Source organism: Labrus bergylta, chromosome 1 (assembly GCF_963930695.1).
Source record: "Labrus bergylta chromosome 1, fLabBer1.1, whole genome shotgun sequence".
NCBI lineage: Eukaryota > Metazoa > Chordata > Actinopteri > Labriformes > Labridae > Labrus > Labrus bergylta.
In genome coordinates, this window is record NC_089195.1 from 15,856,943 (window position 1) to 15,883,866 (window position 26,924).

General features: G+C 39.3%; 2 protein-coding genes and 1 long non-coding RNA gene across 6 annotated transcripts; all 3 read right to left on the reverse strand.

Annotated features, from left to right (window-relative positions):
• Positions 1 to 363: 363 nt before the first annotated feature.
• Positions 364 to 8,323, reverse strand: LOC136179227 (deoxycytidylate deaminase-like). Of its 2 annotated transcripts, none has more exons than XM_065954878.1 (6): positions 8,167 to 8,323; positions 7,054 to 7,138; positions 6,408 to 6,483; positions 3,859 to 3,975; positions 3,654 to 3,750; positions 364 to 2,529 (listed from the first exon to the last, which is right to left on the reverse strand). In XM_065954878.1, the coding sequence occupies exons 1-6, from the start codon at positions 8,181 to 8,183 to the stop codon at positions 2,484 to 2,486; spliced, it is 438 nt and encodes a 145-aa protein (XP_065810950.1). In that variant the 5' UTR covers positions 8,184 to 8,323; the 3' UTR covers positions 364 to 2,483. The 2 variants fall into 2 exon arrangements, with proteins under 2 accessions (XP_065810950.1, XP_065810945.1); XM_065954873.1 differs by having other exon boundaries at positions 6,357 to 6,483.
• A 3,065-nt stretch (positions 8,324 to 11,388) lies between these two features.
• Positions 11,389 to 18,479, reverse strand: LOC136179226 (uncharacterized). 2 transcript variants are annotated; one of them, XR_010666423.1, is made up of 4 exons: positions 18,419 to 18,479; positions 14,922 to 14,987; positions 12,491 to 12,528; positions 11,389 to 12,264 (listed from the first exon to the last, which is right to left on the reverse strand). It is a non-coding gene; the product is annotated as an uncharacterized lncRNA (long non-coding RNA). The 2 variants fall into 2 exon arrangements; XR_010666422.1 differs by lacking the exon at positions 18,419 to 18,479 and adding an exon at positions 16,328 to 18,406.
• A 374-nt stretch (positions 18,480 to 18,853) lies between these two features.
• Positions 18,854 to 26,363, reverse strand: LOC136179229 (centrosomal protein of 44 kDa-like). 2 transcript variants are annotated; one of them, XR_010666424.1, is made up of 6 exons: positions 26,232 to 26,363; positions 24,890 to 25,021; positions 24,706 to 24,804; positions 21,132 to 21,275; positions 19,246 to 19,283; positions 18,854 to 19,013 (listed from the first exon to the last, which is right to left on the reverse strand). XR_010666424.1 is itself a non-coding variant. In XM_065954882.1 (6 exons), the coding sequence occupies exons 1-6, from the start codon at positions 26,301 to 26,303 to the stop codon at positions 18,953 to 18,955; spliced, it is 468 nt and encodes a 155-aa protein (XP_065810954.1). In that variant the 5' UTR covers positions 26,304 to 26,363; the 3' UTR covers positions 18,854 to 18,952. The 2 variants fall into 2 exon arrangements, 1 of the variants encoding a protein (XP_065810954.1); XM_065954882.1 differs by having other exon boundaries at positions 21,210 to 21,275.
• Positions 26,364 to 26,924: the final 561 nt, after the last annotated feature.

Sequence of the window (26,924 nt, forward strand, 5' to 3'; positions counted from 1 at the left end):
TCAGTTCTACATTGAAGGTATTGAGGTGAACTTGTTTTCACTGTGTACCGGTAATCGGAAAACAAAGATGTTAACTTGCAGTTCATTCTGTCAATTAATAACTGAAGGTGTTGGCAGAAAAAAAAAAAAAATTAAAACAAATTTACATACAACAGAACCTTAAAGGAAAGGGAAATACAAAAGACCGGCTGTGATTTAGTGAGGGGTCATTTTGTTGTTATTGATAGATATTGAAGATATTTATTGGATATCAAAACACGTTACAAAAATGAGAATCGAACACCAGGCGGAAGACAAACCACAGATATAAGGAATATTTAAAGTAAAGAATATAAACGAAAAGAAAAAAAACAAGACACCAAATTCCATGAACACATTTTTTCATTTTATTGTTTTAGTTGCATGACTACAACAAGGACTGTCACAATATCAGATTTATAACTTCCATACAAGTCTAGTAAAAATCAAATGATATCATTATGTTTCAATACCATGGCAACTAAAATAATCATCCTCAGGCCATATATCAGATAATGTCGGGTTTTTAATGAACAAGAATTTCAGGTTAATACCCTGCACACGGTCTAAATTACACAAATACACCGACAACTATTCAGTCGTGAAATGTTGACGATGTTTTTATGCTCTCCGGTCCAGTTCAGACTGACTGTTCAAGGTGGGATATTTACGCCCCTGTGATGTTTCTCCTTCACTATGAATGTTAAGGAGGTGTAATGGAGGACGAAGTGGTCCCACCTCTGTGCCGCCATTGGAGGTAGTAAAGGAGGCGATACAGGTGTGAGACAGGATCAGTGGAGCCAGAGGGGGAGAGCAGCCTGTGTGTGTGTGTCTGTTTGTATCTTTGTGTGTGATTTCAGAAAGAGACACCAATATCATGCTGTTGCTGAATAACCATGAAAGGACAAGACGTTATGACGACGGAGCTACATTATGGCGCTGCTGCCCAACTGAAAAAGGCTTCCTTCTGTTTGGAAGATACGGAAATGTAGCTTAATGCCAGAAGAACTCAAAAATCACCAGACGACTTGTTTAATTGAATTGACTCCCACTGCTTTCTGTCTTTTGCTCGCTGCAGCCTTTGGTTACAAATATGACTGACAGCTGACGGTGTTGATCGTCCCTGTATCTTTTTCTTCTGAAATTGCGTTTAATCACGTAAGTTTCTGTGAGATCTCGTGTCTGTGAAATCGTTTCTTCAAACGGCAGGTGTGTGGTCTCCCCCGCTCTGGCAGAGTCGTCTAGTGTGCGCGTTCTGAGGATTATAATATTAAAAATCCCTAGAAACTGTATGTCTGTGTTTTTAAAATCAGTTAAGAATTTGAAATCGTCTAGTGTGTGGCCATCTTTAGTTGCATAAAACCAAACAATAAAACAAAAATCACATTCAGTGGAAATGAACTTTGTCACTTTTTGTGCCTTGACAGCAAGCTTAAAATCTACCCGTTTCCAAAATAAAAAGATTTACTGAAAACTTCCAGCGTTAACGTTAAAGGTCCCATAAATTAGTTTCAAAGTGCCTTGTTTGAAGGAGAAAGAAAAGCAGGTGTCAGGTGTTCCCCTGTGCAGACAGACGGGAGCATGCCTATGTTCCCACATTTCATTTTTCATAAATTTGTATCAGATTTTATCCCCCTTTCTTCCAATTTGGTAGCCAATTACACCCAATCTATTATCCAGTAGCAATGGACTACGTATGGAATGTAGCTTTTAGCTAAATCTGGTGCACCCATCTCTTTGTTTATTGCAAACATAAACATGTAAGTGCACATTGTCCTTTTAAATAAACAAACTAAACTAAGTAGCACAGAGGCCTCGCATTGACTAGCTTCCAGTCAGATCAGTCGAAAGAAGCGCAGCAACTGGACGCAAACCATAGTTTGCAGTGCATCAATACCTCTGGAAAGCCAGGTTGGCATAGAGAGGGGGTGCTCCTGGGATGCTTGGAGTCACTTTCCAGCCCTCTGGAGGCGTCATAGGCTCATGGATAGAAATGTGGGAACATAGAGCTGTGGGACCATTGGGCTGTGGGAACATAGAGCTGTGGGACCATTGGGCTGTGGGAACATAGAGCTGTGGGACCATTGGGCTGTGGGAACATAGGGCTGACCCCCTGACGGACATGAGACGATCTGATCCACAAAGATTAAAAATCAACAGCCCCCCTGTTTCCTTCACCCCTAAGTGATTTTAAAAAAAAAAAAGCAGGACATATAGACCCTCCACCACAGACCGTAAAATTATCTTGAATCAAAATATCAAAAGACACCAAAGTCAAGGTGCCCTTGAGTTTTTCTTTGGACAAAGCAGGGGGCACCTGCACCTGAAGACCTGCAGGAACGAGGCATCAAAGTCCCTTTCAGTCTCCTCCTCTTTCCCCTCTTCCTCTCCTCGTTCAGCAGCTCCCCTAAGTGGGCCGTTTCCTTTATGTCTCTTGGGTCGGTTGGCTTGACACTTAACTGTTGTTATTGGAAATCAATGACAATCTCAGTCGCCTTGGGCTTGAACTGCCTGCAAGAACACACAGAGAGAAGAAAACAACACACACACACAAAGTCACACGTGGAAAAACACAGAAGACATGCAAAAAGATGCATTGCACCCATATTTAAAATTTCTGCACACTCAATTGAATGGAGGCACCGGTGTTCACCATGGACCACATGCAGGACCCATAACATCTATTTCACATTGCTGTTGCCGGTCACTGTAGCTGCACCCCCTTTAATCTCAGATGCATCCCAAGTCCTTTTGTTCTAGATCCAGGGCTACTTTACATAAATGTGACGTTTAATATAACATATTCTCAGAAAGAGTGCAGAAAAGAGTATAAAGCAGCTTCATTACGTGCAGACAAAGATCAAACAAGTAATGTAAACGTCATCACCTGCTCCCGCTCGCTGGCGGTGAATTTTACAGAATATTTCTTGCTCATTTTAAACATCAGCTCATTGCTAAGATGCTTGCATGACAAACTCTGGGTAAAGTCGGGGTGAATAGTTCAGCTGTTTGTTGTTCACACATACAGCTCACCTGTTTGGTGCATGTGTGAACACAGCAATAATGAATTCAGGAACATTTAAAGTGATGATGCAAAGGACAGAAGTAGCTGTTTTTAGATATGCACTCCTTTTTAAAAACTTTTTAGAGACAATACACTTACGATACAACACAAGAGACAATTACAGTGAGCACAGGCCAGAAAAGGGGTATATTCATGTTTTACTTGAGGTTAAAAATTTTACTGAGGTGCTCAAATTGGATGTTCGTGGCTATCTCAACGAACCGCAATATAGTGGCGAGGCAGTTGCTGCAACCGCCACAGACGAGTGCGTTCTGGGAGTTGGTGTCTTTCATCCACATGAGCCAAAAAGACACTTTCTGCCTTTTCTCGGTCAAGAAGGCACCCACCTTCAAAATGTATTTCACATTTCTACTACATATATGACCTAATGTCAATACAGATTCACGTTTGAATGGCTGAAGTATCCCTTTAACAAGTTGGCACAGGTGATGAAAGTTTAGAAAAGATTTGGTGCAACAAAAGAGGTCCATTACAAAGACAACATAAAAAAATAGTACTCATGTATCTGAGTGTTGTTCTTTCAGGTAAGAAAGCAGAGTAGTTGACTTACCTGAGCTCAATTCCTGCCACCTCCAGCATCTTTCTGGAGGCTTTAAACTCATCCCTGTCTTCGTACATATCAGAGAGATAAATCACTTCCTTTATACCTGGACAGAGGGAGGAAACAGGACTGTAAAATTTTGTTTTACTGTGTGGTGCAATCATATTTACAGGTACTTTAAAAATAAAAAAATGTTTTTAATGTTAACACACACCTCTCTGGATGATGAGCTTGGCACACTCGTTGCAGGGAAACAGAGTCACGTACATGCTGCATCCTTTCACATCCGCACCGTTAGTGTTCATGATGGCGTTCAGCTCTGCGTGGCACACTGAGAGACACACAAAAGAAGAAGACTTTAAACTTGCTGGTAAATCATTGCAAACAAGGACACGGATAGCTCTAGCTACAGGTCTTAAATTAAAGCTTTGGAGAGAAGCAGGAACAAAGTATGGGAACATTATCTCCTGAAGAAGAAGAAAAATATGATAAAAGATTCTTTAGGAGACAGTTTTACAATGAAATCTAATACGTCAACAAAACTTAAGACCTGCAAACTCACTTTAATATGTGACTCAAATGATTTTACAGCCTTTCTCTTTCAAACAAGTGAGAACAAAGTTTAAGCAAACTGCGAGTAAGACTCAGAAATAGTTATATAATCTGTAAACTGTTTGAATTGACTTTAAAATGTGTTGTCTGAATTACTCAACAAACATAATTCGACGCGTTTAGATCTTCTGAGAGATAAAGGAGAAACAGACTTGGATGAACCAATTTCAGAAGCAGTTTGGCACAAAATAGTAGTCAATTTTCTCCCCTTCTACATGTCTTAGACATGCTGTTATTCAATTCAAAATTGCACACGGTCTACATTGGTCTAAAGCCAGGCTTTCTAAGATAAATGCAGACATAGATCCCACATGTGAGCGATGCAAGCGGGCGCCAGCCACTCTGTTACATATGTTTAGGACATGCCCAAAACTCACATTTTGGCAAACCATCTTTGAGACTTTCTCTAAGATAGGGAAAACAGTGGAACCATCTCCAGTCATTGCACTGTTTGGTGTGGCCCCAGTAGAAGCCCCTCTTAATAGATGGGAAATCAACATGCTCACCTTCTACTCTCCTAGCCAGGAGACTGGTACTATTTCAATGGAAAGACCCTATCCCACTGTTGATAATACAACATTAAAGCGTATTAACAGTTCAACATTAAAAGCTAGAATTATGTCTGGGGGGCTGTCTTCCCACAGAATATTTTTAAGCATCAAACACCTTGGCTCTGTTTACACGACAACAATTTCAGCTGAAAACTGTAAAAAAAAAATGCGTTTTGGTTGATGGTTTGCAAATTTTGTTCTGATATGTTTTTTTTGTTTAAACTAAACTAGTAGTGCCTTAAATAATAAGATTTGTAACAACTGTAGGTATAATAAGCTAAAGCTTCAGCCTAAACCTTTTCCGTCAAAATGTTCTTCTTGTCTTTTCATGAATGCACATGCCTTTGAAAATTTTGTATTTCTTTTTTTATTCTTGCATTTCTATGCATTTCCTAATGGAAAACTGTATATGTTGACCGAAATAAATTACTACTACTACTACTACTACTACTACTACTATTACTACTGAATCAACAATGGAAGAAAGTAGTCAGAAAGTAGTCAGCTAACTACCGACAGCTGGCGCCTGTGGAAATCCCTGCTAGAATACGTCGGCATGCCAAAGCTTTTAATGAAAATGCTGAAACTAAGGCATGAGGGCATTGATTATGAAACTAAAACTATTTAAACGTAGGCTATATCGTACAAGATGTTGATGGAGAAAGAGGAAGAAAAACAGAAGACAGAGAACATTAAAGTACGCACAGAAACAAAAACAGAACATTTGATCAGAAAACCTGCTGCTTGCAGTATTGGCCTAACTCTCAGATCGACCAGTAAGATGATTGAAATCCACTGCAGTCTGCTAACACCAGGGACACTGGAAGTCTTTTTTAGTTGGGGGTGCTGAGAGAAGTAAATCTATTTGATGACGTCATACTAAGTGCGGCGCAAAATCCCATTTTATTTATAATTTTGTAAATTCAGTATCAACAGCAGCTCATACAGATTAAACAACATTTCGACAGACATCAACCCTCACACTGAAAGTTAAGGAGTGGCTTAGGACCAGTTTATAGTCCCTCTCAAGTATGGACCCACTGTTATCTAGAAATACAGGTTTTTTACATAATGAGGGAGAGAAAATGGTGATCTAATGTTTAGTAAATAAACCTTAAGTGCAGTTTTAATGAAAAGACTCCTACATTCAAAACAACAGGTGAGCAGTGGAGCTGTGCAGCGTGTCTTTAGGCTAATTGGAAGAAGTCAGAAGTTGTTCTACCTCTGAATGCATGCACATCGATCAAGAAGCTTAAAATGGCTTTGAGTTGTATCACTCTGCAGGAGGTATTAAAAAACATGCATACTGTTTAGGCTGTAGGCTACTTTGAATGCTGCCGACAGGCCAGTCTTGTGTTGCGGCGGCCGGCGACGCCCCCGGCAGCCAGCAGCCGCAGCAGCCAAGACACAAGACCGGCCTGTTGGCAGCAACCGTCTCGCAGCTATATTTATATTTTTTCGCCATTATCAGCTGTCTCCGTAGATCCTGTTAGCATAGCTTCCAAGCAATATGTCAGACAGTCAAATATTAAAATAAATCAGATCTCACCGTAGATATGTTTATTATCTTTAGTTCTATCGCGGGCCCATGTCAGCTTATCATCACAGCCGTTTGGCATCTGGTTATGACCGATCCCCACGATCTTATTCTCCTGGTTCACTATACAGGCGCCCACCTGCACACACAACACAGGTGCAACTGTTACAGACACTTTCAAGGTTAGTCTGAAAAAGACATTGTGTGTAGTGTGTATAAACGATAGAGACTACACACTACTCACACACACAGAGCTGTAAATCACCAGTTTCATCATGATACCGTATTTCAATTCTTTGGATAACGATTACATTTTTACTGTCACACAAAGTCCACAAATAGTAATTAATAGATACAATCAATTTATCGCTCAGTCACACTACTTTAGTGAACGGTAGAAAGCAAGGGGTTACCTTTTTTTTTTATCTGTATAGGATCTTGTATGGCGATACAGATTTTTTAAAAATCATGGGCGTTAAATAAATGTGGGTGTTCTGTCCAGGTGTAATCTATGTGGTGGGATTTACAAATTATAGAAGTATCTTTAAAATGATGATGTTGATCGATTTGATCGCTGTCAAACCAATCAGTGTATTGATCCAGATTGATGGATAGTTACACACACACACACACACACACACACACACACACACACACACACACACACACACACACACACACACACACACACACACACACACACACACACCTGAGTATTGGGGTCTTCACTCCTCTTTGCAGCCAGTAAAGCCACAGCCATGAAGTACTTGGAATCCTTCAGGTAGTCGTCTCTCCTTCGGGTCAAAACAGATGTATAAAATACAAGAGGACATGAATCACACAGTCTGGATTCGTACCTTTTAATTCAGCTTGTCTGTATACCAGACAATGATTTGTGACAAAATAACCTTAAAACAGTCATCTAAAAAACAGTCATCTCATGAGAAAAAGCTTATGTGAATCATTTCCAGTAAAATCTTGTACATGTCTCCTCTCTAACAGGCACCAGGGGAGCAGCCTGCAGTTTAATTAGGTTAATATTATATAAGATATAGAATATCTGTTGCCAGCTCTCACTCTAAAATCGTACATCTTGGTGAAGAGATGTGCGCTATTACTTTCCTTGGTGATAAAATGTTACAGTGATTTTATCACTCAATGTGTAACACCGCTGCTCAGGCACTCTAATGGTCTGATTCCGGAGACTTACGGGGTATCTCATTTATGATGGAAACATGTTCCTGTGGTGGTTAGAATTTGTATTAAGTTATTTTAAGATGGAGATTTCATACCATTTAACCCTCAGGTGGTGCTGCAGAAACAATAATACACACTTATCTTTTGTTAGCTTATCTTTTTAAACTTGATGAAAAGCTTCTTTGACAAAATTTTCCAGAAATACTTGCATTTGGTTCTTATTGCTCCACCCTTTGGCTGCTTGTAATACACTTTTGGCTTTTAAGAGAAAGCTTAAATTGTATATTTAAGTTTAATATATAACAGAAAGGCTTTGTTGATGTTTTCATTTTTTCAAATCGAAATAATTTCTAGTATCTAGTAAAACTGGTTCTAAAACATTGCATAATGAACAGTAAAAAAACAAAACGTAAAAGTTCTATTAATAGCCAGGCTTTTATTAACTTCAGTCTATGAAATGATCCTGCCTTTACTTGGGACAGGCGTCAATAAGAGACAGGACTTTGATTATTTTCCATAAAAAGTTGTGCACACCGAAGTTTAGAAAGATTATAAAATTGTAAATTTAGAGCAGAAATAATATTCAACCGTATCAAATGCTGTGCTGGTCTATGCTGGTTTTTACCCGGGTGTAAGAGCCATCCTTTTCCAGATCAAATCAAAGAGGTGAATCGATGTTGTCCCTGCTCCTCCTGCGATGTTGCTGTGTTTGAGTCAGACACTCAGCACTGTCTCTTATATATAGGTGCTATATCACTAGGTCATCATCTAGGCTATCATCGCTAGGTCACAGCGGGCGGAGTCTCAAGCGAGTGGATGCCAATAGTTAAACTGGAACTGTGAGTATTCCAGTTTCTGAGTTGGAAGAATCGGCTAAGTGAGTAGAGAAGACAATAAACCCAACAATAATCCTCTTCGCTGATGTTGATTGAATTAAGTAAAAAATGTTTGGGGGAAAAAATAGCTGAAATTATTATGTAAGATTTGACACAACTATCAACAAAAATGGTCACAGTTTTACTTTGTCATTAAGCCAGCGCCAGGTGTGGTTCATCTGGGTGTGTTTGTCAAACAGAAATGCTTTGTTTATTTGTTCAACGCCGTGTTATTAAAATTGTTCACGCAAAAGAAATGTGTACAATCTGGGCAGGTTGGTAAACACTGCAAATCAGTATGTAAATTAGCAATGCCTACATCCTCCTCTGTGACATCAGCTAGACAAAACAAGTGAAGCCCATGACACACAAGGGCCCTTTTTCAAACCATCCCCTACACACTCCCCCTCCATGACGGAGTGCACTCCGTTAGAAGTCACACTCTCAGCTGAATGAAGTCCCCTTCATCAAGGTGTAGCGTAGAAATACAGCGGCAGGCTTTGGGACAAACTTCCCTCTCTCAGGTGGAAACAGGAACTGTATGTTACCATGGTTACTCAGCGGTATCTTTCGGGAACAGCTTTTTTTTTGTAGCTAATGCATTCTTTAAAAATATTTATGTAGCCTAGATTATTATTCTTCTTTAGTTATATTAGTGTAGACTTATAACAAAACTATTAGATTGAGCCTACATTGTTTATTGTAATTTATCATTTCAGTTAATTTAATGTAATTTTTAGAACAGGGTGTCCTAAATTAATGCAAAGACAAGGATAATATTGTTGAACATCAGAGCAGCAAAAAGTGTATTTTATTGTTGTTGAATTGAGATTTCACAAAGACATCAAAAGTAGAAAAATAAGAAATAAATATTAACAGTGAAAAGTTGTCTGCAACATGATTTAATATTCTTTTGTTTTTGCAACAGTCCCTGTAAATATAAAACACTTTACAATAAATAAACATATATTTGATCCTCAATACACATTTGAAGTTGTTAACGTCTGTATGACGATATTAAATGTCTATCTTAGTTGGAGCAGTGTTTATAGACACTTGAACTCACAGGTTGCTTCATCCATGATGACCGGACACAATAGGCGTTGCACGTGATCCGAAAGTCGGCATCGGTGTACACTCGCTGGTGGAGGGTTTTATAACCTACTACCACTCCCCGCTAATCGGTTTGGGACGGACTTAATATGGCGGACCCTCCCCGGGGACGCGCAAACGGAGGGGTAGTGGGTAGAGGTAGGGTGTAGTGGCCGGTTTGAAAAAGGGTCAAGGACTTTTTAGATGAACTGACAGCCCAGTTATGAGGGACAGACAAGGACGGGTGTTCCCAGCAACAGCAGCAGGAGCTATGACCATCTTCCTGATGCCATCGCAGTACCCACAGATCCAAGCAAGACACCAGGGTGAAAAAAGTGTCCGGCTGCAGCCTTGAGGACGGAAAGACAAACCTGACACAGTGGAAGTGAAATGCCTGTGACTTAGGACTCTGCCTTAGTGGATATGAACTGCTTTGAGCAGTGCCATATCTAGTGCACAAACACACACACAGGTTTCCTTGCTAGTCAGAAGCTATTGAATGCACCTGTGATGCTCTCCACAACTGATGGCTGTTGACAATCAGCTGGGCTGGGAGGCTTTATAGGGAGGTGGAATGCTTCTTTGTTCGAGTGGTTGAGTGTATCAAGAGAGTCAACACCATCAGTTGGCTTTCTGTGATTTTGTTTTTGAATGAATCTCTCATTTTGAGTGTGTGTTTTGAAAACACCTTTTTCTTTTGACCATTTTTTGACTCCCTCTGTTGACTCCTACTGATCTTTTGTTTCAAACTCCAATTCTATGTTTGTCTATCATTTTGATAGAATTAGTGGGGGTTTGAAGGGCTATGCTCTTCTTCCACCTGAAAGAAACCACAGGCCCACTTACGTGGTACCTTTTTGTAAATGTGCAGTGTTTTGTTTACTGGGGGAACATAACACAAATGTCCTTTTATATATTTCCATTTATTATTTGTGTTCTTATTATTTTTATTTTAGTTTTGAGTAGTGGCAGTTTTTTTATGTACTTTTTATATTTCAATTGTTATTCATTTGAAGTAAATTTTTATCAATTCAAAACGGTTCGTTCTGCAATCTGTGTTTTTAGAATAATGATTTTCTCAAAACAAATTCTATATTTTTGTTTGGGTCCTGCGTGTTGATACATTATCTCTAGGTGACTAATGAACGGTCAGATGATAACGGTGAGGTTGTGCTGAAAAAAATGATACCAGGCACTTGTATGGTAAACCTTTTTGATGTAGTATAGCCTACATAAGTAAAATGACAATTATAGCAAAACGGCCAAAATAGCCTCAGACCTCAAAGGGTTCATGTCCAACCGCCTAGGAACCAAGGAAAATGATGTAATACATTGCCAAACTTAACATGTGTATTTGATCTTGGCACAAATAATGATCTAGGTATTTTAATGCATTCCTTGACCCAGAAAATGAATATATTGACACCAAGATTTACTTTTTAAGTGGCTTGGAAGACATATTGGTGCTGCCATCTTGGAACCGCCATCTTGATGAAGTGGCTCCCCCCAAAAAATTGAAAGCTATTGTGATGGAGACTATGTGGAAAAAATGTGGTGCTTTTGTCCAGCGTGTCCCCATTCTTCCCAAATCTGGTCCTAAGCCGCCTGATTAAAGATATCAGTACACTTGTATTAGACATGCACTGTAAATACTAATGGAATAAGCCTGACTGATGTCACCCATCTGTTCCTGCAGGGGGTTCTGGAGACTCATCAGCAGCAGCCACCATGCTGTAAAATCCTGTCTCAACCTCACTTTCAGTCAACCTAACGACAGGCTGAGATATAATAAATAACATGAAAGGAAAGCCTCTGATCACGGAACAATGTATGCAATTTTGCCATGGAAAATTACCATAAGGAATATAAGAGAGGAAATGTTTAGGCTTCTTAAGCAGATCTGACTTTTATTTTGTATTTGATATACTTTATAAATTCAGATTTGATACTTTATTATTGAGAGACATGCTTCTCACACACATGGACATGCATTAACAGAGAGATGATACACACTGAGCGCACTAGAGCAGTTGGTGGTTCGGTGCCCTGGTACCTACCTACCAGACCAACTTCTTTATTAATTATCCACACCTGGACTTGAAGCGGCGCCCCTCCGGTTCCCAACCCAAGTCCCTATGGACTGAGCTACTGCCGCCTACATAACTCAGAGATTAAGTAAGTTAGAAGACCTCCTTTAAAAAAACATCAAGGTGGGGTTTTAAAAGCACCTGCGAGGTGAGGGTCACAATTCAAAATGTGCCAATGTTTGCTCACTCATTTTATAGACTGAGAAATAGGACCGTGTGTAGGTACAAATGCCACTGAAGAGGTGTCCATGGAGCTGGGACTGACTTAAATCAGATTGCTCAACCTGTCGCAGATGATTGTCAAGTAATATCCTCTCAGTTTAAAAGCATCACAAAGACTTGTGCGCTGGATGGCCTAGTGGTTATGTCACACGCCCTCGTCGCAGTGGCTGTTTGTTCAAATCCGTACCTTGGCCCATTGCTGCATGTCATCCCCCCACTCTCTTCTCCCAACATTTTCCTGTCTTCCTGTCACAGCAAAAACAATATTTGTTCTTTAGAAGTTAGAATCACGTTTGTCCAGTTTATTACCAAGTTTATAATCATAAAACACCAAAAACAGGCGGATGGATACATTTACAATGGATACAATGATTATTTATATTAGATTATTTGCAGTCTGTTGTAGAGGATTCAGAGTTCTTCAGCAGGCTGGAGGTGCTCTTCATCCTACACACACACACACACACACACACACACACACACACACACACACACACACACACACACACACACCTTGTGTCAGAAACTATATGGACAACTTTATAAACCTGTTTTTTTGTGATATCATGATTTATTTATTTTTATATTATTGATTTTCTCCTCATCCAGAGGCTCTCCCTGAGGTTTTGTAGAAAAGAAAAGACTAAGTATGTAGAAATTAAAAGGAACGTACATGTTTGTTATCCTCTCCAGCCTCTCTTTCAGATCCTCCTGGATATTAACAGACAATAAAAGAAAGGAGGTTAAAACATTAAACTCCCAAACTTAGCATTTTCAATGTGGACTATAGAAAGTTTCACCGCGGTTAAATAAAAAGCCTCAAAGTGTTACACACGCAAAGATAACACGTTTCCTTTCTTAACAATTGGTTACATAAATCAGACACATTTATCTGTTAGTCCAATAGTCAAACACAGCGTTATGTGTTACAGAAAAAAAACACAAGCTCAAGTTTGTTTCATGATGAATCATGATAATAACATTTGTATAATCTGTTTGAAGAAGATGTAGCCGTTATCAGCAGCCACGTTTACAACTCTCTCCCTGCAGGACTCAGGACTGTCGATTAACATTACTTTTACCAAGGAACAAAGAAACTGATCAATGACTTAAGTCTCCCTCTCAGACAGGATGTTATGAACTTTTACAACACCTGGAATAAACAACTGAGCGGAAACAGAACACTCTGCTATCTACGAATTGACCCCAAAGACATGAACTGCGACCGAAACCAGTTTCTGCAAAGTCGTAAAATTGACCATCTGTTGAAGGACTGCTGAAGAGCTGAATTAAACCACAGCGTTCAATTCTGCATCAAATGAACATTTATGTCTTTCTTCATCTAGATATTTGTAATTGTCACATTGAATGTATCATAATCATCCTTTTAAACTCAAAATCTGATCTTCAGAACGGCAATAAGAGTTATATTATGTTTAATAGAAATTTGACGTGGAGCGCTATTGCCATCTCGTGTTAGAATATCCATGAATACGTAACCTTCATAATTATACATTTAGATGTGTTATAAAGCATACTCTTTGATATTAGCTATAGAAGGTGTTATTTAAAGACACCAATTTCTTTTCCTACTTTATTAATATGTCTTATTAAGAATGCTGACTGTAGAACATGTTTTTGTTCACCTACAGGCTGGGATTAATTGAGGATGTTCCCAGGTGGTGTGATTTTCATCTCAACATGAATCTGATAGAAATGTTTGTCTAAATATATGACGTGAACCTACATCAACGTGGATCTGATAGAAATAATATCGAAATGAATGTATGGTGACGTATATATGTTTGGATTCTTATTCTTAATCTTATTGAGTAAACTCGGTTTAGTTTGAACAATTGTCCTCCGGTCAGAATGGGAGTCACCCGTGGGCGGCACCCCTCTTTGCCTGCAGACCCCCCTCCTCTCAGCCAGCAGATAAGAGTTCACACTGAGCTCAGATCTTTGGGTTCTTTTTAGTTTTGGTTTCTTGAAGTTTAGAGCTTCAGCGCTTGCTCGCTTCTCTTCGGACTTCGGTCCGAATCACTTCTTTTAAGTTTGTGCCGTAGAGACGAGTCTCTGCCGAACTTTCTTTTTCACGCACAATTTTTGGAACATCAATTCTTTCTGGCTCAAGCAAGGTTTTTGAACTTTCTTCTCCAAAGTCTTTGCTCTTCAATTTTGAAAGCCAATTCCTTAATTTGGATTCATCAAGATGGCCATCCGGTTAATCTGAATTGGAAATTGACGTATCAAAAGACTCTTTCATATTTTTCCTGTTGGATCCTCTTGGAGCTTCTGAGACGACAGCTGAACCGACGTACAATCTCCATCCCAGCTGCACACTCCGACCAAGGTGTCAAGGCATCTAATCTGGCCCGTGGACCTCTCTGGGCCTGAAAAGAACCGCTTGCCAGAGACTGAAGCGTGGGACCAGCCGGCGGAGTTCAATTGAACACATCTCACAGTAAGACTGCTGGTGGCAAGGGGTGTTGGAAGATTGAGTCTTGAGTCGTGTCTATTCAGAGCCCTCCTTTAAATCCAAATAGAATCCCAAAATACCTTTATCAACTTTTTCTTTTTGACCATTTTCTGATTAAGTCATTCAAACAATACCGCGTCTTATCTCATTACTAAATATATAATGTCACCATACATTATAATTGCATTATCCTGATCATAATAATCATATTCTTTATCTGTTTCATCTATACATTATTGTTTACCCCTTTTTATATTAAATTTTACACATAAAATTCAGGACTTTGTGTGTTTTCTGGTTTAACATTTCCAGAACTTACTTCTTTCAAGATATGAAACTGACTGATTAATTAATTAACTTATACCATTAAAGTTAATTTCTTCCTTTAACAGGAAGTGGTGCCCCTTCTTAAATCCGGGTTAAATAAAGATATAACATCATAATCATTTAATTACGCTACAAAGAAGACAAAATCAGAAGCTTGAACAAATACTGAATGACATTTGATAATTTAGTAAGCATGATTAATCTGACATAGCAAACTTACTGCCAAATTTGCATGTTGTTGATCGGACAGGATGTCATGAAATGATTGGACAGTCGGAGAGCAGAGTGTTCAGCTCACCTTTGAGGCATCAGACATGTTGGAGAAGGCGGAGGACGAGGACGCACACGGCGGTGGGACACTGAGCTGAGAGAGACAGGACAGAAACAGAGATCAGTCTGAGAAATGGATCAGTGCTAGAATAATCTTCACTACATTTGTAACATTTGACGTTTCTACATATAATCTGAGTTTACAGCTGGGTATGTGTGATGAAGAAGCTCCTCCATGTTTCTCTGTTCCTCACTAACATGTACTTTTCATTAAACTGGGTTTGTCCCATTCAGGGCAGAAATGGCGTTTTGTTATTAGCTCGATGTGACGTCTCTTTCTAACAAACAGGAGGTGAGCTGAATGTACTGTGGGTGGTGCTGCAGTGGGCCAGAGGGGATTTAGAGTTTTCATTTTCACTTTTGATTTCTCCCTCTGAAAACAGAATACTAATGACAAATTCTCAAAAATAGAAACAAGAAGGTCAGGACATCTTTTCAGACAAACCTAGAGGGAATCTTCTGGAGACTATTGTTGGGGTTGTATCAAGTCAACTTTGGTTATATTCTTTAATAATTATACTTAATTATTAATAATATAAATAAAATATCATTAAACTATGTTTAATCTCGTTTTGGGGCACCAACCTGTAATCAGGTAAATATAACCAAAATATCACTCAAATCAGTCTCAAATTAGTTATTTAATTACTAATATTATTAATAATGAATAACTATATTTAATAAATTGAAGGCGTGAAATCCGTACACAAAGCCTTCACACCCAGCTTATATCACAATGCAAATACACCAGTAATCACAAACAACTGCTCTCTTAAATTATAACAGAATTTATTTAAACAAAGCAACATCAACCCAAAATCAACGAACTCAATTAAACAAATAACTATTATAAACTAATCTAAGCAACAAACATTATCAAGCAAAGGCTTGTGGATGAGGTGTAAATGTGTGTGTGTGCAGATGAGTATGTATGTAGATGTGAGAGAGAGAGAGAGAGAGAGAGAGAGAACAAGATGGTGGAGAGAGACAATGCACCATGTGGCTTCGTCACATGGTGACAAAAATGGTGGACAACAAAGGAAGCCATGTGGCTACCTTTTGAAATAGTTTGAGCTCTCTGAGCTGAGTTCAGTAACTGTTACTTAAACACCAGAAAGCCAGTGGCCGGACTTTGATTCAACGGCGGGTACACTGGTCTTTCTGATTGTGAAAGCCGTTGACTGAAGGTAAACTAGCATAGCATTAAACACATAGACGAACACAGCAGTTCATTACAATAAAACAAATGCAGTAGCTTACAACAGATAATATACAGAATGTGACGTGTCGTCAACAATGATGCATAATTATCAGTGGTTATAAAAGAAACATAACTATTTCTGAAACTATTTCTGCCCAGACCAAAGCTCTTACTTGGGGTAACTCCTGGTGATCGTTGCAAAGTTGGTTAGATCGTCACTCTGTTGAATGTTAAATCAACAGATTCAGGCAGGTTTCCTTCGTGGCAGATGTAGGAGGAGGGTAGCGGGATTCAGATCTTCGACCAGAGCGCTGCTCTATAGGGTCTTCTGGTTGCAGGAGCCGAGTTCTTTATGTGTCCTTGTGGATTCAGGGATCAGTGGGCTTCCTTCAGCGCTCCTGTCCAGTTGCGTTCAATGACGTCTTACGAAAAATCAAAGGAAAGAAACTCTTCTTTTTGCTCGAACCTGATAGCATCTGATTGCGCCCAAAACTCCTAAAAATATGCAGTGGAAGTAGTCAGCTGAATCCTCTGATGCTTGAATTCAGCATGTGAAGAGCTACCTATACTGAGCAACCTCAGCTCTGGAGTTTAACCTATGTAAGTCATGGGCTAAGACCCCTTTGTTCAGTTCCCTCCAAAATACTCTAGTCAGGCTTGAGAACTGTGATACAGGCCTGAGTCGCTTGTCCCATGCACATGGCTGAGGCCCAACACTATTTAATCAGGGTAAAGGAAAGGGTTGACTTATAATTCTGCATTGACTCTACGTTGTAGTGGCCTATGCTGTCATGAACACTACATACTTGTGTGTTGGTGTGTCTGCATAGTTCTGCAATACTTCACCTACAAACGCCAGCTACCGGTTCCACCACATTGTCTGCTTGCAGGACACTGTGTATCGTCTCATGATGAACTTTGAATGCTCACACATCTCACACCCACACACATATTATTATTATTATTATTATTAGTGTGGATTATGCAACAAATAGATACTTTTATTAACGTATGGTGATGAAAATGTCAAACCCTGTAGGAGAGTGTTGGAATAATTTTCCAGGACAACATGTGATTTTCCAGGGCATTTGACTTTTTCTCTGATTTTCCAGTACTGGAAAATTAGTCAACTGTTTTCCAGGTTTTCCAGGACGGGTGGGAACCCTTCCCTTAGTTTTGTGTTTCATGCAGACACTTTCTTTGAGACAAACGGGGGGAAAGGTGTGTAATCACCTCCCTCTTCTCTGCTCAGAGTATAAATATCACCATCTTGGTGCATCTTGTGCTGGTTGGGTTAAAGAGGTTTTTGTATTGTCTTTTTTTCTGTTTGGATTCCTTTTGCTTTGTTCTTTTTATGCATTTGCTGTACATCAAAGCACTTTGTAAACGTGTGTTTTTTAGAGGTGCTATAGATATTAAGTTATTATTATTATTAGAAGAACATAGAGAAGGTTTTTCTTCTCTCTCCCCTCTTAGCTTGCAAGAGGAATGAACTTCCAAACCTTCCCAGGAAACAATGAGGCTTTACCCGTATCAGTCAATTATCTCTGAGGTGGAACTTCTTTTCAATTGCCACACCTTTACCAGAAACAAGAAAGGTTTCCTCATTCTTGGGAAATTATTTTAAGTGTAGGAATGTACACAGGGAGGGTTGTATTTGTTTGGGGTTGTTGGGTTTAAATATTAAGAACTCTACAGAATCACCCCGCCTCCGATTGTCAAACATTTGACCACTATTGTTTAATTGTAATAACAATAATTGCTGTGTGTCCAGAAAGCAGCATGTCTTGTTTTTAATGGTATGATTTGATTTGATTTGTTCATGTTAAGTAGCAGAATATGAATCATGGAGACTAATCAGGCATTTTATTAATCACCCTTCATGTTGTCGAAGCACAGAGTGTTTTAGTATTTAATCTGGAGAAAGTGTGTAGGAATTGTTTACATGTTTGTATCTGTGTGGCTCGTGTAGCCATCTCACCTTTAATGATTATATTTCTGTACGTTTGGTCTTTTTTCAAAGCAGGTTACCAACTATGCGTGTGTAAAAAAGCTTACTTCGTTTATATATTTTCTAAATGCCCTGATTGTGTAGTTTAACTTCTGCAACAACTGAATGGTTTTTCTTCATCTGAGGTAGAAACTGTTGCTCTCGCTCAGATTTGAATCTTAAAAGTTTGTAATCAGAACATACCTGAACATGTTCCCATGATTAGGTTTGTATACAGTCAGTATAAGTAAAGAGATACATGAAGGTGAGGTACCTGTGTGTCTCTAAGTTCTGATTGAGTTTCCAGAAGAACGACTCTGCTCATCAGGTTCTCCCATCTCTCTCTGGAGATGATCACCACGCCACCTTCACTCAATGTTTGCTCACTCATTTTATAGACTGAGAAATAGGACCATGTGTAGGTACAAATGCCACTGAAGAGGTGTCCATGGAGCTGGGATTGACTTAAATCAGATTGCTCAACCTGTCGCAGATGATTGTCAAGTAATATCCTCTCAGTTTAAAAGCATCACAAAGACTTGTGCGCTGGATGGCCTAGTGGTTATGTCACATGCCCTCGTCGCAGTGGCTGTTTGTTCAAATCCGTACCTTGGCCCATTGCTGCATGTCATCCCCCCACTCTCTTCTCCCAACATTTTCCTGTCTTCCTGTCACAGCAAAAACAATATTTGTTCTTTAGAAGTTAGAATCACGTTTGTCCAGTTTATTACCAAGTTTATAATCATAAAACACCAAAAACAGGCGGATGGATACATTTACAATGGATACAATGATTATTTATATTAGATTATTTGCAGTCTGTTGTAGAGGATTCAGAGTTCTTCAGCAGGCTGGAGGTGCTCTTCATCCTACACACACACACACACACACACACACACACACACACACACACACACACACACACACACACACACACACACCTTGTGTCAGAAACTATATGGACAACTTTATAAACCTGTTTTTTTGTGATATCATGATTTATTTATTTTTGTATTATTGATTTTCTCCTCATCCAGAGGCTCTCCCTGAGGTTTTGTAGAAAAGAAAAGACTAAGTATGTAGAAATTAAAAGGAACGTACATGTTTGTTATCCTCTCCAGCCTCTCTTTCAGATCCTCCTGGATATTAACAGACAACAAAAGAAAGGAGGTTAAAACATTAAACTCCCAAACTTAGCATTTTCAATGTGGACTATAGAAAGTTTCACCGCGGTTAAATAAAAAGCCTCAAAGTGTTACACACGCAAAGATAACACGTTTCCTTTCTTAACAATTGGTTACATAAATCAGACACATTTATCTGTTAGTCCAATAGTCAAACACAGCGTTATGTGTTACAGAAAAAAAACACAAGCTCAAGTTTGTTTCATGATGAATCATGATAATAACATTTGTATAATCTGTTTGAAGAAGATGTAGCCGTTATCAGCAGCCACGTAACCTTCATAATTATACATTTAGATGTGTTATAAAGCATACTCTTTGATATTAGCTATAGAAGGTGTTATTTAAAGACACCAATTTCTTTTCCTACTTTATTAATATGTCTTATTAAGAATGCTGACTGTAGAACATGTTTTTGTTCACCTACAGGCTGGGATTAATTGAGGATGTTCCCAGGTGGTGTGATTTTCATCTCAACATGAATCTGATAGAAATGTTTGTCTAAATATATGACGTGAACCTACATCAACGTGGATCTGATAGAAATAATATCGAAATGAATGTATGGTGACGTATATATGTTTGGATTCTTATTCTTAATCTTATTGAGTAAACTCGGTTTAGTTTGAACAATTGTCCTCCGGTCAGAATGGGAGTCACCCGTGGGCGGCACCCCTCTTTGCCTGCAGACCCCCCTCCTCTCAGCCAGCAGATAAGAGTTCACACTGAGCTCAGATCTTTGGGTTCTTTTTAGTTTTGGTTTCTTGAAGTTTAGAGCTTCAGCGCTTGCTCGCTTCTCTTCGGACTTCGGTCCGAATCACTTCTTTTAAGTTTGTGCCGTAGAGACGAGTCTCTGCCGAACTTTCTTTTTCACGCACAATTTTTGGAACATCAATTCTTTCTGGCTCAAGCAAGGTTTTTGAACTTTCTTCTCCAAAGTCTTTGCTCTTCAATTTTGAAAGCCAATTCCTTAATTTGGATTCATCAAGATGGCCATCCGGTTAATCTGAATTGGAAATTGACGTATCAAAAGACTCTTTCATATTTTTCCTGTTGGATCCTCTTGGAGCTTCTGAGACGACAGCTGAACCGACGTACAATCTCCATCCCAGCTGCACACTCCGACCAAGGTGTCAAGGCATCTAATCTGGCCCGTGGACCTCTCTGGGCCTGAAAAGAACCGCTTGCCAGAGACTGAAGCGTGGGACCAGCCGGCGGAGTTCAATTGAACACATCTCACAGTAAGACTGCTGGTGGCAAGGGGTGTTGGAAGATTGAGTCTTGAGTCGTGTCTATTCAGAGCCCTCCTTTAAATCCAAATAGAATCCCAAAATACCTTTATCAACTTTTTCTTTTTGACCATTTTCTGATTAAGTCATTCAAACAATACCGCGTCTTATCTCATTACTAAATATATAATGTCACCATACATTATAATTGCATTATCCTGATCATAATAATCATATTCTTTATCTGTTTCATCTATACATTATTGTTTACCCCTTTTTATATTAAATTTTACACATAAAATTCAGGACTTTGTGTGTTTTCTGGTTTAACATTTCCAGAACTTACTTCTTTCAAGATATGAAACTGACTGATTAATTAATTAACTTATACCATTAAAGTTAATTTCTTCCTTTAACAGGAAGTGGTGCCCCTTCTTAAATCCGGGTTAAATAAAGATATAACATCATAATCATTTAATTACGCTACAAAGAAGACAAAATCAGAAGCTTGAACAAATACTGAATGACATTTGATAATTTAGTAAGCATGATTAATCTGACATAGCAAACTTACTGCCAAATTTGCATGTTGTTGATCGGACAGGATGTCATGAAATGATTGGACAGTCGGAGAGCAGAGTGTTCAGCTCACCTTTGAGGCATCAGACATGTTGGAGAAGGCGGAGGACGAGGACGCACACGGCGGTGGGACACTGAGCTGAGAGAGACAGGACAGAAACAGAGATCAGTCTGAGAAATGGATCAGTGCTAGAATAATCTTCACTACATTTGTAACATTTGACGTTTCTACATATAATCTGAGTTTACAGCTGGGTATGTGTGATGAAGAAGCTCCTCCATGTTTCTCTGTTCCTCACTAACATGTACTTTTCATTAAACTGGGTTTGTCCCATTCAGGGCAGAAATGGCGTTTTGTTATTAGCTCGATGTGACGTCTCTTTCTAACAAACAGGAGGTGAGCTGAATGTACTGTGGGTGGTGCTGCAGTGGGCCAGAGGGGATTTAGAGTTTTCATTTTCACTTTTGATTTCTCCCTCTGAAAACAGAATACTAATGACAAATTCTCAAAAATAGAAACAAGAAGGTCAGGACATCTTTTCAGACAAACCTAGAGGGAATCTTCTGGAGACTATTGTTGGGGTTGTATCAAGTCAACTTTGGTTATATTCTTTAATAATTATACTTAATTATTAATAATATAAATAAAATATCATTAAACTATGTTTAATCTCGTTTTGGGGCACCAACCTGTAATCAGGTAAATATAACCAAAATATCACTCAAATCAGTCTCAAATTAGTTATTTAATTACTAATATTATTAATAATGAATAACTATATTTAATAAATTGAAGGCGTGAAATCCGTACACAAAGCCTTCACACCCAGCTTATATCACAATGCAAATACACCAGTAATCACAAACAACTGCTCTCTTAAATTATAACAGAATTTATTTAAACAAAGCAACATCAACCCAAAATCAACGAACTCAATTAAACAAATAACTATTATAAACTAATCTAAGCAACAAACATTATCAAGCAAAGGCTTGTGGATGAGGTGTAAATGTGTGTGTGTGCAGATGAGTATGTATGTAGATGTGTGAGAGAGAGAGAGAGAGAGAGAGAGAGAACAAGATGGTGGAGAGAGACAATGCACCATGTGGCTTCGTCACATGGTGACAAAAATGGTGGACAACAAAGGAAGCCATGTGGCTACCTTTTGAAATAGTTTGAGCTCTCTGAGCTGAGTTCAGTAACTGTTACTTAAACACCAGAAAGCCAGTGGCCGGACTTTGATTCAACGGCGGGTACACTGGTCTTTCTGATTGTGAAAGCCGTTGACTGAAGGTAAACTAGCATAGCATTAAACACATAGACGAACACAGCAGTTCATTACAATAAAACAAATGCAGTAGCTTACAACAGATAATATACAGAATGTGACGTGTCGTCAACAATGATGCATAATTATCAGTGGTTATAAAAGAAACATAACTATTTCTGAAACTATTTCTGCCCAGACCAAAGCTCTTACTTGGGGTAACTCCTGGTGATCGTTGCAAAGTTGGTTAGATCGTCACTCTGTTGAATGTTAAATCAACAGATTCAGGCAGGTTTCCTTCGTGGCAGATGTAGGAGGAGGGTAGCGGGATTCAGATCTTCGACCAGAGCGCTGCTCTATAGGGTCTTCTGGTTGCAGGAGCCGAGTTCTTTATGTGTCCTTGTGGATTCAGGGATCAGTGGGCTTCCTTCAGCGCTCCTGTCCAGTTGCGTTCAATGACGTCTTACGAAAAATCAAAGGAAAGAAACTCTTCTTTTTGCTCGAACCTGATAGCATCTGATTGCGCCCAAAACTCCTAAAAATATGCAGTGGAAGTAGTCAGCTGAATCCTCTGATGCTTGAATTCAGCATGTGAAGAGCTACCTATACTGAGCAACCTCAGCTCTGGAGTTTAACCTATGTAAGTCATGGGCTAAGACCCCTTTGTTCAGTTCCCTCCAAAATACTCTAGTCAGGCTTGAGAACTGTGATACAGGCCTGAGTCGCTTGTCCCATGCACATGGCTGAGGCCCAACACTATTTAATCAGGGTAAAGGAAAGGGTTGACTTATAATTCTGCATTGACTCTACGTTGTAGTGGCCTATGCTGTCATGAACACTACATACTTGTGTGTTGGTGTGTCTGCATAGTTCTGCAATACTTCACCTACAAACGCCAGCTACCGGTTCCACCACATTGTCTGCTTGCAGGACACTGTGTATCGTCTCATGATGAACTTTGAATGCTCACACATCTCACACCCACACACATATTATTATTATTATTATTAGTGTGGATTATGCAACAAATAGATACTTTTATTAACGTATGGTGATGAAAATGTCAAACCCTGTAGGAGAGTGTTGGAATAATTTTCCAGGACAACATGTGATTTTCCAGGGCATTTGACTTTTTCTCTGATTTTCCAGTACTGGAAAATTAGTCAACTGTTTTCCAGGTTTTCCAGGACGGGTGGGAACCCTTCCCTTAGTTTTGTGTTTCATGCAGACACTTTCTTTGAGACAAACGGGGGGAAAGGTGTGTAATCACCTCCCTCTTCTCTGCTCAGAGTATAAATATCACCATCTTGGTGCATCTTGTGCTGGTTGGGTTAAAGAGGTTTTTGTATTGTCTTTTTTTCTGTTTGGATTCCTTTTGCTTTGTTCTTTTTATGCATTTGCTGTACATCAAAGCACTTTGTAAACGTGTGTTTTTTAGAGGTGCTATAGATATTAAGTTATTATTATTATTAGAAGAACATAGAGAAGGTTTTTCTTCTCTCTCCCCTCTTAGCTTGCAAGAGGAATGAACTTCCAAACCTTCCCAGGAAACAATGAGGCTTTACCCGTATCAGTCAATTATCTCTGAGGTGGAACTTCTTTTCAATTGCCACACCTTTACCAGAAACAAGAAAGGTTTCCTCATTCTTGGGAAATTATTTTAAGTGTAGGAATGTACACAGGGAGGGTTGTATTTGTTTGGGGTTGTTGGGTTTAAATATTAAGAACTCTACAGAATCACCCCGCCTCCAATTGTCAAACATTTGACCACTATTGTTTAATTGTAATAACAATAATTGCTGTGTGTCCAGAAAGCAGCATGTCTTGTTTTTAATGGTATGATTTGATTTGATTTGTTCATGTTAAGTAGCAGAATATGAATCATGGAGACTAATCAGGCATTTTATTAATCACCCTTCATGTTGTCGAAGCACAGAGTGTTTTAGTATTTAATCTGGAGAAAGTGTGTCGGAATTGTTTACATGTTTGTATCTGTGTGGCTCGTGTAGCCATCTCACCTTTAATGATTATATTTCTGTACGTTTGGTCTTTTTTCAAAGCAGGTTACCAACTATGCGTGTGTAAAAAAGCTTACTTCGTTTATATATTTTCTAAATGCCCTGATTGTGTAGTTTAACTTCTGCAACAACTGAATGGTTTTTCTTCATCTGAGGTAGAAACTGTTGCTCTCGCTCAGATTTGAATCTTAAAAGTTTGTAATCAGAACATACCTGAACATGTTCCCATGATTAGGTTTGTATACAGTCAGTATAAGTAAAGAGATACATGAAGGTGAGGTACCTGTGTGTCTCTAAGTTCTGATTGAGTTTCCAGAAGAACGACTCTGCTCATCAGGTTCTCCCAGCTCTCTCTGGAGATGATCACCACGCCACCTTCACTCTGTGAGAAACATTTCATAAAGAAGATTTCCTCTGCTGTCTGACTGATGAGGGAAATAACTGATGATAAAGAGTGAGTGCTGAACCTTATCTGTGTGTCTCCGTCTCTCCAGGTCTTCCAGGCGTCTCTCCAGGACTCTGATCCGGTCCAGTCCAGGCTGCAGACTCTGTAGCTGGGCCTCCAGAGCTGAGAGTCGTCCCTCTAGCTCTGAGTGAGACTGAGACACAGACCAGACTGATTTTACATCCAGAAGAGTAATATGTAAATAAAAACAGAATGTGATGATATGCAAAACAGTAATGCCCCATATTTCACTGAAAATAGCTCAAAGACAACATTACAAATGTTGAAATGAAATATTTCACTGTTTTGGGAAAACGATATGCTCATTTTTAATGTGATGCCAGATCCATCCATCCATCCATTATCTATATCGCTTTTCCCTTTAATGGTCGCAGGGGGGCTGGAGCCAATCCCAGTTGTCATTGGGGCGAGAGCAGGGAAATACCGAGGCTTTTTAGGTAGGGTAGAGTCACTTCTATCTGAACCATTTTGCTTGCCCGCTTTCATTGCTGCAACACCTGTTGGTTTGTTGTTTGCCTGGCAATCTGAGGGGCGCCCAAAACCGTTGTGTCGGGGTTCCTTAAAACCGCCTTCCTTCTCTGGTCCAAACAAATCCAGAGCATTCAGGACCAGAATCTAAAGTTAGGAGGAGGACATACTGGCTGCTGCATTGTTGTCAGAGAAGCCAGCACTTCAACACAGCATGTTTACTTAATGTCTGATCATATAGTAAGATCACTTTATCATTTCATTCAGTTGATATTTAATATATTGCTCCTTAAAATATGGTTGGCTACCAGTCAAAGATGATCATCTCCTCCATGTTAATTTTTTAACCAAGAGGAACTAAACATCTTGTTTTATTGAAATCTTTTTGGATCCAAATATTTTAAGGTAATTCAATTTAATAACTAGAGATGGGCAGATGATACAAAAGCTCTAAAATCTTTCTTTCCACCCATTCTGTCTGGTTTTGTGTAAAATAGAGAAAATAAAAAATGTTTCATGACGTCTGGAGCTTTTAAAAATCACTGCTTTCCAAAAAGCTTCATTCATTTTCACAATTTAGAAAGTTTAACAGCTAAGAAATCAGAGACACACCGATCCACTTTTTTGGGGGGATTTCACTTATATTTGACTTTGTTGTGTTATTTCTGTGCTGTCGTTTTGGAACAATCTGGCTCTAGAATTCTCTTTACAATAATGAAAGTGAAACGTTTTCTTAATTTATTAAAGTGCAGTGTGGTGCTGAGAACTGCTATACCTTTAACAGCCACCAGATGTCGCTGTGTTTGCAGAGATTGAGGTAATGAATAAGGCCTTCATCAGGCCCGTCACTGTATTTGCCTGATAGAGAGACTCACCTGAAGGCGGTCGCCCTCCTGCTCATCTTCCTCCTCCTCTTCCTCCTCATCTGCCTCCTCCTCTGTGATCATGTTTCCAGGAGAACTGGAGGAGAACCTTTCTGCATGAAAGATGGATTGATATTCTGTGTGATTCACTACGAGTGGCTGATCAGGCGCCTGAAAAACAAACACAAAGGCATTAAATTGAAGAAAATGAACTTAGCTCACTGATTAAGAAGTCTAATACACGACCTGTCTGACTCTTCTCACCTGATTAAAGCACTGATTTAAGAAAGCAACCTTCTACACTCCACTTACGATTAGTGTGGGCTGAACTTCTCCTCTGCCATCCGGCCTGCCCTCCTTGTTCTGGGCCGGACATCTGACTCTGGGCTACAAAAAAACAAGAAAACACACATGTTGAAAGGTTGGATCATGAAGGGGTAATGTCAAAGTGCCAGGTGGACAGAGAGGGGAGAAGGGAGGATAAAAACATAATGGATGGAGGGACGGATAAAGACACAATGAATACAGGATGAGGAGGCAGGTAGTGATAACGGAGAGATGAGCTGGTGATGAGGATGGAGCGAAACTGTTTTGTTTTTTTAACAGAAATGAAGTTAAGAAAAAGTAATTTACTTGTGACAGCAGCTAAATAAACACGTGCGATACCAGTCATCCTTGTACAGTTGTCTTTCAGAATATTGGTGA

Coding starts and splice junctions, on each gene's coding strand:
- LOC136179227 (XM_065954873.1), bottom strand. Junction 3,751..3,858: donor CAAGCTCATCATCCAGAGAG/GTGTGTGTTAAC, acceptor CCCTCTGTCCAG/GTATAAAGGAAGTGATTTAT. Junction 2,530..3,653: donor GTGGCAGGAATTGAGCTCAG/GTAAGTCAACTA, acceptor GTGTTCTTGCAG/GCAGTTCAAGCCCAAGGCGA.
- LOC136179229 (XM_065954882.1), bottom strand. CDS start 26,303: ATGATCACAGAGGAGGAGGCAGATGAGGAGGAAGAGGAGGAGGAAGAT. Junction 25,022..26,231: donor AGGAGGGCGACCGCCTTCAG/GTGAGTCTCTCT, acceptor TCTGTGTCTCAG/TCTCACTCAGAGCTAGAGGG. Junction 19,284..21,209: donor ACATGTCTGATGCCTCAAAG/GTGAGCTGAACA, acceptor GTTAATATCCAG/GAGGATCTGAAAGAGAGGCT.